General features: G+C 37.7%; 2 protein-coding genes across 8 annotated transcripts in view; one reads left to right on the forward strand and one right to left on the reverse strand.

Annotated features, from left to right (window-relative positions):
• The window catches only part of LOC145671370 (DNA ligase 3-like), a 965,078-nt gene that overhangs the window by 250,606 nt on the left and 699,774 nt on the right, over positions 1-14,698 (reverse strand). The gene's annotated exons all lie outside the window — the stretch shown is intronic.
• The window catches only part of LOC145671368 (retinol dehydrogenase 14-like), a 180,203-nt gene that overhangs the window by 149,533 nt on the left and 15,972 nt on the right, over positions 1-14,698 (forward strand). For all 4 annotated transcript variants that reach the window (XM_081740436.1, XM_081740435.1, XM_081740437.1 and 1 more), the window contains exons 2-4: positions 1,598-1,774; positions 5,464-5,556; positions 5,695-5,934. In XM_081740436.1, the coding sequence (XP_081596562.1) occupies positions 1,714-1,774; positions 5,464-5,556; positions 5,695-5,934 (394 nt within the window). In that variant the 5' untranslated portion in view covers positions 1,598-1,713. The remainder of the gene's footprint in view (positions 1-1,597; positions 1,775-5,463; positions 5,557-5,694; positions 5,935-14,698) is intronic.

Raw genomic sequence — 14,698 nt, forward strand, 5'->3', positions numbered from 1 at the left:
TTACAAAAATTAAATTTATAAACAAGTAAGAAATCATCAGTTTATTAGGCTTTAATTCATAATTTATTCACAAGATTCCCTATCAAAGGCGTGGTAGATGAAGTTTTTGTTCTACATGGGTCGACATTGCCAACTGACATGGTCGATATGGAAAAGGTGTATGGTGATAGAGGTATACTTCTTGCTGAGTATTTCAAAACTGACCGTGAAAAATCGTTATCAGACGTAAGTCGAACAAGCAAATTGTCGATGAGAACATGCAGAAATTTCTACGTCTCGTAGAAGTATTATCAATTTCCACGACAGAGTGCGAACGGGGATTTCCCATTATGAATTTACAGATGACTGATACTAGAAATAGACTAAGTGCTCAAACATCGTCTAACTTGTTGCTCATCAATGTTAATGGCCCACCGCTAGACAAGCTCAAAGTAGACGAGCTAGTTATTTCTTGGCTGAAGGATGGACATCATTCCGCTGCGGATGGTTTACCATGTAAAAGTTACCAACAGGAGATAAACCCGATTTCAGGTTTGTTTTGAGGTGGAAAATTACGAGTTATAGAAAATGTATACTTGTATTACTAATGGCTTATTTGTGTTATTCAACTTTGTACCTATTTTTTAGTAAGTCTCTTCTTTGCTTTAGATAAACTACTTTGAATAAATATTCATAATAATTGCAATTATGCAGATTTGTAACTTAAATTTAACGTGGTGTTTTAGTGATTACACAAACTACAATTATGAGCATACTTTATGAAGATGATCTCACACAGGGTACCCGAGCACCTTTATACACTATGAAAAACTGATTTTTCAAGTCTTTTGTGAGAAAAATACTGTGAATTGAGAAACCATAACCTTTTCCATATTGTACAGGGGTATTTTCCTGCGAATAGAAGTTTCTTTTGGAATGCGTTCAGAAAGTAACACTTGCAAGAATACTCTCTTAGTACAAGTATATTTTAGGCACACACTAATTTCCCCCCACCTCGAACTGTTTCAATTTCCTCACTGACAAACACTTTACCATTTTATATCATAAAGGTCAGATCCACCGTTATTCTAACAGAGTGGTGCTTGAGCGATTGACTAGAAATTCAAACTCCGATTAGTGACAATTTCACAGTCTTGTTTTATTACAAGTGTAAACTCTTTAGTCAGTACAGAAGAGGCCGTTGGTCGTGTTCAGAGTTGATGACGATGGATTTTGGTGAGTCAGAATAGGTCACAGTGGATGAGAGTGGTTCATGGTGGGTGGTGGGTCACGGTGGGTCAGAGTGGGTCACCGTGGGTGGTGGGCCAGTGGGTCGTGGGTCAAGTTTTCATTGACCCACGCCAACTCTGGTAGGGCGTGAAAAATATGTGCTGAGGAGTACATAAATTTCATAACAAGTTTTTATTTTACTCATGCAAATTATTATTATTATTATTTTACTTTTGTACAAATGACGCATGTTACACTTACCTGAGGACATTCCTCATATCTGTAAATTCATACCAAAAAATCAAATTTAAATTTTGTTTCAAATAAGCTATCTGGAACGACTAACAAAATGGTTCTTACAAATAAATAATCAATTCATTGTTTATAGATGAGGAGATTGTCTACTTGACGAAGTTTTTGATTGCTGATGCTGCTGTAGTGATCGGCGCTGGACTCGTCGCCTTGCTTGTAGCTCTCAGGATCTACGCTCGTTTGACTCTCGCCATGTGCGACTCCAAAGCCAGGATGGAAGGGAAGACGGTGATTGTGACAGGATCTAACTCAGGTCAGTACCATTAAAACAATTCTAATGAGTTAATTAATGCACAAAGATGTTTCTTGCTTAAATACATCTTCATCAATCTGATGGGATGTAACAGGAATGCTGACAATGAAAGTTCTTAATAATCATACATGACAGAAATTAATAATACGTGTGAAACAAAAAGTAGGTGATTAGAATACAGGGTATTTCAAAATGAATTTCGGGATTTTAAGACTTTGTAGTACTTATTACATTTAACGTACAATTGAGGAGTTCTATGTGGGCCTAATAAGGGCCCATAATGGGGGAAACCATGTTTCGAGAAAATTGCGTGTAAACATTTCAAACAGATAAATCTTTTATTTAACGTTTCAACATGTGCACCATACAAAAATATATATATATATATATATATATATATATATATATATTCTTTTCCTTCTACAAAAAACAAAGAAACTAACAGTTCATTTCACTATTACATAAATATGAATAGTAAGACTATTCATGGCTTTGGATTAATTGTTTTAACAAAAGAGACACTGACCAAAGCTTAAAACTTTACTTTATTTTAAATTATAATTTGTAACTGTTTCGGATATCTAGCATATCCTTCTTCAGACACGATCGAAATTAATGAAAATACAGACATATATATAAATGTTGTTATAACAGAGTTTAAATTCTTTAACCGTCATATATATAGTCTACTTGACGAAGTTTTTGTTGCTGATGCTGCTGTAGTGATCGGCGCTGGACTCGTCGCCTTGATTGTAGCTCTCAGGATCTACGCTCGTTTGACTCTCCCCATGTGCGACTCCAAAGCCAGGATAACATTTATATATATGTCTGTATTTTCATTAATTTCGATCGTGTCTGAAGAAGGATATGCTAGATATCCGAAACAGTTACAAATTATAATTTAAAATAAAGTAAAGTTTTAAGCTTTGGTCAGTGTCTCTTTTGTTAAAATAAATATGAATGTTTTAAAAAAGGCTTTTTTAGGCCCTTTTTAGGGAGAACGACTTTGTAGGATTCTCGTGTATATGTATCGCAGTTGTCGTATAATAAGTTTGTGAAAATGAATAAAGAAAAGTAATTACAAAGTAAGGAACACAGATAAAGTAAACATTACAATATGTATGTAACAATAAGACACTGAAGTAGACCATGCATTATGTAGAAACTGGACATGTAACAATTCTGGGCACTGGAAACAGTCTATGCGTTATGCACAGCTGCTAGACTAAATTCTACTCGTGAAGATCATCCTCTGCATCCCTGATGTCTGGCTTGACGGAACACTTCCTCGCACCAAACAACAGCATCTGGATCCAGAATGCGGACAAACTCCGTACGTCTTGTTCTTTAGCTGGATTTGACTGAGGTGGTTGACTTGCAAACACAGTGTCTATACGATTTACGTCACAGTCCGATCGAATAAAGTATTTAAATCGGCATGTACGCAGCAGTATATGCATCAGCAGCTAGAATACCACCTGATGGTTTGAAACAAAGTCGTACACAGGACTGAATCTTGAAAGGATGATGAGTTGCTGATGGTTTACTTTTCATTATAGTTGTGAATCCATCGTTCCACTCTTTGATAATAGGTGCCCATGTTTTACCATAAAAGGACGGGGGTGTTTTTGAATTGCTTTCAGCACTTCCACGTACTTGTCAAGGGTAAGCACTTTATTTCATCCTTAGCCATTTTCAGGCGACACAACAAACAAACATTCCTGATTTCAGACGAGAAATAAATGTTTCACTGTAACAGGAAATTTCATGGTAATCCAGGAGCAAAATGTTTCCTTGAGCATATTTAACTGTCTCTTTGTTTCTTGGAATCATATCGATTTCGTGCTAGCACAATGCGACATGTTCAACACTGTTCAAAAAACTTTCCCACCAACATAACTGCAGCAGATACTCGCTTTCGTCTCACGACGATCTCGATCCCTTCACTGTAGCAACATCAAGACTTACGATATCGGAATGAAATTTTGCAGGTTTATAGAATTAATACCAAAGAATTTAAAAGCGCAATCCACCTTAAAAAAGTGCCTATGCCGGTATGGGCCCCTACTACATAGAACTCCTCAATTATAAACAATACATCAAGTAAAAGAGCAACTCAAACAGTTTTTGCTACAAGTGTTCAATGTGAGCACCATTCGTCACACGACACACATGGAGTCAATAGGCGAGAAAGGCCCATAAACTTTCCACAGGGATATGGCACAAAACACATTCAATTCAAGGAAGTCTCGGTACAACTGTCGGCCCCCGTGTTCGCATCGCCACTTAAGTAAAATGTAGATTCATCTCTTAAGACGACACGATCCCCCCCCCCCCCAAAAAAAAAGATCTTCATAATCATGTAGCAACATTTTATTTGTAAGGTGGCACGTAAACCGTAGTCTGTAGGCTTTAGAGCTTATTGCAACTGCAAACGATAAGGACGTAGTTGTAAGAGTTTCCTTGAAATTCTCCATACAGACGGTTGCACTGTAACTACAGTCTTTGCAAAATTTAGAACATAAAAAAGCTTTCTGCTTACTAGTCGCCATCTTTCCTACTAGCAGCTTCCTGTTTCTAGAGAAACAGTGTATCCGCATACGTACGTACAACACTGTTGCTCTTTCATTTGATGTATTACGGGCGTCTCTGGCGGGGGGACGAGGGAGACACGTCCCCCCAATATTTTGAAGTACAAAATATTCAATATTTTAATTTAATTTATTTACTAACGACAAAATAGCATATAAATAATAGTAATTATATTTATTTGGAACATAATATTCAGGTTGTGAAACGATTGTAATCGAGTTCTTGATATACCTTATTGGGTCCGTGAAGGTAAGGAGAAAGGTAACAAATGGAATCGAAGTTAATAAACAGGTTGGGCTAGGTAGTACCATTTAAATCACTTTCTTTGATGTCTTCCCCCCCCCCAATTTTACATGCCAGAAACGCCAGTGTGATGTACACTACAAAGCCTTAAACCCCGACATTCATTTTGAAACACGTTGTGGCAGTTGATATCGTACGCAATGGATACACTTTAAACTTAATGTAATTTCTTAACATCTTTCAACTGCTGTTTCTATGGTCTTCTATGCGAGTTGAAAGGTATTGTGTATTAAGTAAATTTATTTCCTTAAGAAAACTAAGTGTAAAAAAGATTGTAGTAATTTTTACGAACATAGTTTCACCATTAAAGGAGTTCCGTAAAAAAAAAACAAAAAAAACTTAAAAGCAGAAGGTAGAAGATCAAAACGTTCGTTTTGTGGTTCGATTTAATAAACGTTGTGATTTAAGGCGAAGTTGTGCAAATATTATTTCAAACAAATTAAGAAACGTTCGTTTTACAAAGAATGTATCATATTTATGCTAACTATTGTCAAGTAAAGATTTCTTTTTAAAGTAGCGATGTAAGAAAATCAAACTAAACAAACGCCGAAATTATCCTTGCGACGCCACTGCCTTATTTCACACTAAAAAAAAAAAAAAAAAATCAAAGACCACATTTGCCAATGACTTTCCATGTGAGGATCGTTTTATTTTTATTAATTACTTTTTTTTTAATTTCGGAGACAGAGAATATGAATTTTTGAAGTGTTTACTTAATGCTAATATGAATAAAGTGTATTGTAACATTTGAATGTAAGGATGTATATATGACATGTTCGCCTGTACTTTTTCAGGCATCGGGAAGGAGACTGCCAGGGACTTAGCTAGGAGAGGAGCTCGACTGATCCTTGCCTGCAGAAACATGGACGCTGCCAAGGAAACCAAAGGTACAGGACCTTTCACTTATTTTCTCTTTCAAATTAGTGGACCATGTTTACAATTCAATAATTTGATTGATACTAGCTACGAATCTCTTCCTTTAATTCTCGCATTAATAACGGTGTCTAATTAACCTTTCATTTCAGACGAAATAACGAACGAAACAGGAAACCAGAACATTGTAGTGAAGAAGCTGGACTTGAGCTCATTTGAATCAGTTCGAGAGTTCGCAGCCGACGTTTTGAAAACAGAGCCTCGATTGGATGTTCTGATTCACAACGCAGGGACAGCTCAGATCGTCCGCAAAAAGAAAAACAAAAGAGGATTAGAATTGACGATGGCCATCAATCACTACGGTCCTTTTCTTCTCACGCACCTTCTTATAGGTAACATTATTTCGTTTACGCACCTTACTTATAGGTAAACTTTATTTTGTTTACATACCTTCTTGTAGGTGAACTTTATTTCGTTTCCGTACCTTTTTATAGGTAAACTTTATTTTGTTTACATACCTTCCTATAGGTAAACTTTGTTTCGTTTACGTATCTTCTTATAGGTAAACTTCATTTTGTTTACATACCTTCTTATATGTATGAGGGGCGTGTAATATATCCTAGTTATCTACTTAGACAGGAAGGAATGCAGATAAGTTCACCTTGTTTTCTGATGTAGTCCCCATGAAGGTCTACGCACCGTCGCCACTTTGTGGGCAGCGAAGAAATCCCAGAGAACAAAAGTCTTTGTCAAGGCCTTGAAATCACTGGGAAATAGCATGTTGGACCTCGTTGTCCGACGAAAAACGTAGTCCCCGCAGGTGTTTTTTCAGGGCTTGGAAGAGGAAATAGTCACTAAGGCTGGCGTTATCTATGTCTTGCCACGTTGCATTCAAATAGCAGAATTCAGACGATTGTTGTTGTCGGTCCTCGTAGCCGAGTGGGCTAGCGCTATATGCTAGTAACGAAAATCTCTTTTGGAGTGAGTTCAAACCCGGCCCGAGGAAAGTTTTTTTTACATTTTTATAACACTCTTTAATTAAAATAATACGAAAATAATACACAAAAATGTGATTTACTTACTTTTGTGCAGATGAGTAGTAGTAGTAGTATTAACGGGTTAGAAGCCCCGCAGGGCTCGTTTTGTTGCCCTTGTACTCCATGATATAAGGCTCGTTTTGTTCCCCTTGTACTAAATGATACAGATTTCGTGACCAACTTAAAACAACTGACTAGGATAACGCGTAAAACAGCTGGCTAGAGTAGCGCGCGAAAAAAACGTACTTCCGGGAGTATTACTCTCCCGAGCGGGTCGTCCGTGTCCTTCTCTTCTTTAGTGAGAAACTGAATGACAGCGGTGGCCAACTTCTTCAAATACATTGTTCGCGGCGTCACACGAACATTCGCTGCGCGGCGTAACACAAATACTCTGCTCATGGCCACTGCGTTACTCCGACTGATCATAAATTGCGCAGCGGGATTCCCCACAGTGGCCTTGGCGTGCGTGTCAGGCGTCGTTATGCTCCACCTCTCCTTTCCTGTCTAGGGAGATAACTTACTGGACTCTCCTTTCCTGTCTAGGGAGATAACTTACTGGACTCTCCTTTCCTGTCTAGGGAGATAACTTACTGGACTCTCCTTTCCTGTCTAGGGAGATAACTTACTGGACTCTCCTTTCCTGTCTAGGGAGATAACTTACTGGACTCTCCTTTCCTGTCTAGGGAGATAACTTACTGGACTCTCCTTTCCTGTCTAGGGAGATAACTTACTGGACTCTCCTTCCCTGTCTAAGGGAGATAACTTACTGGACTCTCCTTCCCTGTCTAAGGGAGATAACTTACTGGACTCTCCTTTCCTGTCTAGGGAGATAACTTACTGGACTCTCCTTTCCTGTCTAGGGAGATAGCTTACTGGACTCTCCTTTCCTGTCTAGGGAGATAACTTACTGGACTCTCCTTCCCTGTCTAAGGGAGATAACTTACTGGACTCTCCTTCCCTGTCTAAGGGAGATAACTTACTGGACTCTCCTTCCCTGTCTAAGGGAGATAACTTACTGGACTCTCCTTTCCTGTCTAGGGAGATAACTTACTGGACTCTCCTTTCCTGTCTAGGGAGATAACTTATTGGACGCCCCTCGTGCACTTCATTTTGTTTACGTATCTTCTTATAGGTAAACGTTATTTCGTTTACGCGCCTTCATATAGGTAAACTTTGTTTCCTTTACGTACCTTTTTGTAACAACTTTATTTCGTAAATTTTTATTTTCTATTTTTGGAGAATATAAATTTCTTTCATGTGTATTTAAGAGAGTAATCATACTTCTGACGCTAGGCGCACACCCAGAATGTTCTGTTGGGAGAGATCCAAGCTTTGAAGGGGGAGTCCAATAATACAAGCCACTACTAGGGGTGTTCCAAGAACCGGTTAACCGGTTTCGGTTCGGTTTGTAGTCTAAACCGAATCAATCGGTTTGGACTTCAAACCGGTCCGGTTCGGGTTGGAAATTGTTCGGTTCGGTATGGTTTGGGAACGGTCCGGTCCGGTTTCGGTTAACCGTTCAAAACCGGTTTAAGTGACAAACCGAAACCGCGGTTTACGTTTTCAAGAACCGTCCACCTCTAGCCACTACGTCTATTATTGAACGAGTATTACTCTGCACCCGAAAATATAAGTAATTGTAAATTACTTGCAACTATATTATCAGAAAAAATGATAGAGCTTGTCCTAGCTTGTTTTTATAAGAGAAAGAGTACGGATGAAGTGTAAGATCAAATTTTCATACTACATCAATCATTTCTCTATTAAACAAGTATTGTTTTATTGAGAAAGTGTACAAATGTATTTGAGTTAGGAGGTTTCCTTCTGTGGGGTGGGGGAGTCGGGACCCGATGGATCCTTGTGGGTGCATTCCTGGTTGACGCCTTATCATAAACTCAAAAACTGTCAGCAGCATCTTCTCGAACAAAATTGTACATTCATGCACAGCGTTCCCAGATTTTCAGCCTAAAAAAGAGGGACGCTCTATGAAAATTTGTAGGAAAGCCCAAATAATCATAATGAAGATTTACACAAAAACCATGACACTTTGAAAAATTACGAGATTCATTCAATAAGTCTTTAGAAAAGAAAAGCAGATCATTTTGGATAGATTTTTAAATATCATTTTAAAACAATCTTTTAGCTTGACACATTTTTTCTAGTTTTTTTCAACTTTTTTAAGCCGTTCAAAAAGTAAGATTTTGGAAGGTCCTCAAAATAGGCATCTGTTGTTGCGATAATCTCCTCGTTTGATGTGAATCTTTTCCGCCGAACCATTTTTTAAGTTTGGAAATTTAAAAAAAAATCACTGTGGCCCAAATCTGGTGATTACGGTGGGTGTTGTAATAATTCGAATTTTAATTCCATAATTTTCGCCATCGAAACTTGTCTTGATGGAAGTCTTTGCCAAATGAGAACGTTTTTTCTTAATTTCTTCTCTCAATCGGTGCAATAAATACGCATAATACTCTCCATTTATCGTTTGTCCTTTTTTCAAGTAATCGAAGTAGGTGATTCCGTGTACATCCCAAAAAACTGTGGCCATCACCTTGTCGGCCGATTTCACAGTCTTCGCCTTCTTTGGGGTTGGCAACACCTACTGTTTCGACTGTTCCTTTATTTCTGAAGTGTAGTTATGTGTCCACGCAGAAACTCGTTGAGATTGTGACAAAAAAAAAAAAAAAGCGCCAAACTAGCCTCCGAATCGATCACACTATTGCGTTCATTCTCCACTGAGAACAATGTGGCACCCATTTTGCCGAGATTTTTTTTTTCAAACCCAATTTTTCGTGCAAAATTTGAAAACATTGTGCCTTGTGATATGCCTGTGGCCACAACTATTTCGCGCACTTTTAATCGTCGATCACTCAAAACCATATCGTGGATTTTGCGAATCATTTCGGATGAAGTCACTTCCACTGAACGTCTCGAACGATGTACGGCCATGTTTAAACTAATTTGCCTATTTGTAAACAGTCGCAAACACAGTAGTAGGTGTGCTATGAACTTCATCCAACACGGCTTTGATTAAATAGAAGTGTTTAATAACCGCACAAAACTCATTTCTTTCCATTTTTCGAAATAAACAAAGATTGTTTCTTCAATCGACTACGACAATGAAACCACGTGACGGATATACAGTAGAAACTCGATTAACCGTCACTCTCTGTTATACGTCACTGCTCCGGATAGTACTGTACTTTAAATGTGCCGTCAATGATGCCGTGCGCCGTGCAGAGCACGGAATAAAGTGTAAGCGAAATTGACTGAAATAGTCATGCATCACTTCCGGTCATGCTAGTTTCCACACAAAACTTGGTACAGTACTGAAACCCTTATGGAGAAAAGGATGGACTTGAAACACTGTTGCAGAATTTGTAATATTTCTGTTATCCGTCTATTCGCTTAACCGTCATGGTCCCGGTCCCGAGGGTGACGGTTAATCGAGTTTCTACTGTAACTGAAACTTTAACAACAGTCTAGTGGGGAATGACGCTTACTACGAGGGCTGTGCAATAAAGAATGATCATAAATGAATAAAATATAATTACCTGTACTAATCCTACAAATGTTTGACTTTTTCAATAGTCCCCATTACATGCAATGCACTTCTCCCAACGTTTTCACCAGTCATCAAAGACATGCTGGAAGTCATTTTTAGACAGATCCTTCAAAATCACCTCCGCAGCTTTCACCAATACCCAAGAAGATGCGAAACGCTATCCTCGGAGGTCGGCAAAAGAAAGAAATCACAAGGAGCTAAATCAAGGCTATATGGAGGATGGGGTACACACATGGAAAGTTGATCTTTGGAAGATAATCAACAGAAATTCTGTACTGTTCTTCGCGTGTCACTTTCATATTGCCTTATGCGAAACTGAAACTACGTGTGCTTCAACGGCTACCAAAGTCACATTCCTGACGTCATCACCTTCAAGCTTGCTCGATCTATTCGTCACTTCTCCCACTACACCCACGTGTTTCGCTTTCTGTGCCTTGATGTTGTATTCACCTCATAAACACTGGTGATCAGTCTTTATTGATCAGCTTACGTAAAATCAAACTCTTTTGATACTACGAGTGTCACCGTTCGGATGTTCTAAGGACTTATTGAACGATCCTCGTATTATAGCACTGGTTTCCAACCTTGTTTACCTGGCGCCCCCTTCGTATACCATGCACCCATATGCCCTCCTTCTACCCTATTCGTTCATCATATTTTTTTTGTCTGTCCCCTTCTGCGATTTCAGATGCAGCAACAAATTCTCAAATCTTCGATAAGAATAATAATGTCACCAATTTATTTCCAGCAAGACTACTACATACCACTTGTAATATACATACATTACCCTTATGCATATCATTATTTTTTATCTAATTTGCCTATAAAATGTTGTTGTTGTCGTATAATCATTTTTATTTAGATTTAGGTAGTAAGTAAAGGATTAATTGTGAAAGTAATAGTGTAATTTCATTTTATGTTTATTATTATTATTATTATTATTATTATTATTATTATTATTATTATTATTATTATTATTATTATTATTATTATTATTATTATTATTATTATTATGTGTGTTTGATATCACTTGCATATGTGAAGGATTTAAATAAGTAAGAATTTTAATTAATATTGATTTCACATGATATGTAATTGTAAGGCGATGCTCTAGAAATCGTAGGAAGTTGGAACTTAGCTCGCATGAAACCCAGCACAGAGAAAAAAAAAAAAAAAACAGGAGAAAAGTTTGAAGACAAGATTCTTTGTCTGCAAGCAGAGAACACCCAAGAGTTTGAAGCAACTGGTACATCGTTGCTAACTCTATTGTCCATAGAGTTAAGTGAATATGGCTGAAATTCAAGTATCTAACGGCATATAAAAGATGTTGACGACAATGTTACTACGGTCGGATACGGTGACAGCTGGAGACACCGAGCCGAGAACAGCCATTATTAAAAACGCTTGCTGGAGTTGAGAGGTATATGCAAAATTTTCATATACAAAGAAGTGTTAACTTTTGCCTATCTGACCAGTTTTCACACCTTTTCCTGGGAAGCATCATCTCCAACGGAAATTCCGCCAGCTCAAGACGGATCTAACTATTTGCAGCTCCCTTCACCTCACCGGAGCAAAATCAAGGAAATGAACATTCCCTGCAGAAGCCTTCACCCCTGTAAATAATTTTACTTCCACAAGTAATTCTTTAAGTGCTGTAAAAATTTTCTTGAAGTTTCGATATCGTAGTATGTAGGATAGGTTAGTCGATTTATAGTATGATTTAGTAAACGAATAAAGAAAGGCTTATTTCGGTTCAGGACGGCAAGTCCAACAGTTTAAACCTGAGGGGGATGCATAATAAATGTAAGAGCGACAATGTTGTTGGTGGTGCAGACGTCCTGGGGAGAAAAAAACAGCACCCGCGTCGAACAAAATGACGAATTATTGTGTTTATTTGATAGACAGCATGTCATATGGTTTTCTACTTTTCTACTTCTACTTTTTTATTTCACACAATTTATTTCGAGAGTACTGAAACAAGACCGAGAGTTCACCCTCGAGATCGAAACAAGCATCTGCTGATTGAGACGACACCGAGACTGCTATTTGTCGACCAAGACTGTATGCAGTCTCGTCTCGTGTCGATACAATCCCTAGCTTCACACTAATTCCCTGAAATACAATAACACATGGTTTCCAACAATATGATTGCCTTGTTTGAAACTTGTTTAGTGATGTGAAGTCACTAAGCAGTATGGTTGATGATCTTAAACAACAGCAACAAGGCAACGTGATTAATAGCAGTGAAGTGCAAGTGCAAGGGGGAAACATGCAGTCAAACATGGTAAGCATAAACCATTGTGATGTTAATGAAAACATTGACAGCGTTTTACAAATAATAAATGTGTTACAGGAGGACATGAGGACACTAAAATCAGAAAATGAAGTATTGCAACAAAAAGTGAAGTCAGTAGAATCGTTTGTTGAAACTCAAAACATCTCCAACCAGTGGACAACAATAAGTTACAGTAGGCCCAGACCCAAATATTCTAATGTGGTATCAGGTAAAACAATTGTATGCGAAAACAGTTACAGTGTGTTGGAAAACGTCGGAAGTGAAAGAGACGTGAATTCAAATGAAAAACCGGTAGGAAACTCACAAACGAGGAATAGTGCAAGGATACCCATGTACAAGGGAAAAACTACTATGCAACCAAACGTGCCGAAAGTTACAAACAATAAAACTAATACAAGAAGAAAGCCTAAGACAGACGCGCAAGTGTACATATATGGTGATAGTCACGGTCGTGGACTGTCCGAAAAAGTGAATAGTAATTCTAAACACAAGTTGGCAGTGCAAGGAAATATCAAGCCTGGAGCTAAAAGCGTTGATGTGTTGTCTGGTATTAATCCCAACATTGTAAATAAGGAAGGTAATTATGTAGTAATAGTAAGTAGAACAAATGATGTGGCCAAGAATGAAGGTAATGAGGCTGTTAGTAGAATTGCAAAACAACTCTGTATGTTGAGTAACTGTAAAACAATTGTGGTAAATGTCCCTTATCGCCATGATCTTACTGAAGACTCATGTGTTAATAAAGCTGTACAAAGTACTAACTTAAAATTAAAAACAATGTGCAATCAATTTAAGAATGTTGTAATGGTGGATATCAGTAAGTTAGGTAGAGAAATGTACACTCAGCACGGTATGCATCTCAATCAAAAGGGTAAGGATGAATTAAGTACCAAGATCTGCGAAATAGTTGATAAGGACGCAGCCAGTAAATTTGAAAGTAAGGAAGCAATAGCGATGCCATGGGTAGCACAGGAAAACCAAATTCACCCGACTCCATGAATAAAATTGCATGGGGCCGGGTGAAAACTTCAAGTCTGACGACGTCTCTTCATTTTAGTAATATAAGTGGCATAATAGACGCAAGAAATAATAATAATAGCTTTTCTAAGAACTATGATACTAACACAGCTCTGCAGAATGTACTAATACTCCACTTAAATTTACAATCGATAAGAAACAAGTTGGCTGAACTTGAAATTTTCTTAGATACATTTCCCTGTGATATCTTATGCATTAATGAACACTGGCTTGCAAATGAAGAAATACATTTGTATGTTCCAACAGGATATAGGTTAGCCGCTATATTCTGTAGAGATTCAATACTCCATGGTGGTGTAGGTGTATATCTCAAAAATACGTTTAATATTGAATACACTGTTTTGAATTTAGAATGTTTTTGTATTGAACAGAGTTTTGAAGTAGTTGGGTTATTGCTAAAAAGCATAAAAGTAATAATTGTTTCCATATACCGAACCCCAAACTCAGATATCAATATTTTCATTGCTAATTGGGAAGAGTTAAATATTTATCTTAATAAATACAAAAATTACAAAGTATTCTTTATTGGTGACGTGAACATTGACGTTCTAACTAATTCACCGGTACGAAGTCTATTCTGTGATATCCTCAGATCTCACAACTATTATTACGTTAATGATCAACCAACTAGAAAATCTGCATGCCTAGATAATGTACTTACTAACGAAGATAAGACCAGAATGACGTGTGGTGTCATACAGCCTTTGCTATCTGATCATGAAGGTTTGTGGCTTCTGATTCCTGTGACAGTATGCATGGATTCTAACTATTTGGTCTAGGAATTAATTCGTGCGGTTTTACAAAAGATGGCGTAACTAGCTTATTGTCCCATAGTTTCGTTGATCCAAACATGCGTTGAAAACTACTGTCATTGAGCATCTTGTTTAGTATATGTCAGTTGCTTGAAGCGGAAACAACATTTTTTCTTCAACTGAAAATGGCGCATTTTGTGCCTGATAAAGTGTTTTTGCGGGGAGTTATTCTTCATTGCTTTAACATGAAGAAAAGTGCTACCGCAAGTCATCATATTTTAGTGGAAGTGTTTGGTGACCATGCTCTAGCTGAGCGAACGTGTCAGAAGTGGTTTGCACGGTTTAAAGGTGGTGATTTCAGCTTGGAAGACCAAAAGCAATTTGGACAGCCAAAAGAATTTGAAGATGAAGAATTGAGAGCATTGCTTGATCAGGATTCGTGTCAAACGCAGGACGAACTTGCAGAAGCAT

The sequence above is a fragment of the Thermobia domestica genome, chromosome 15 (assembly GCF_964235325.1).
Source record: "Thermobia domestica chromosome 15, izTheDome1.hap1.1, whole genome shotgun sequence".
Lineage (NCBI taxonomy): Eukaryota > Metazoa > Arthropoda > Insecta > Zygentoma > Lepismatidae > Thermobia > Thermobia domestica.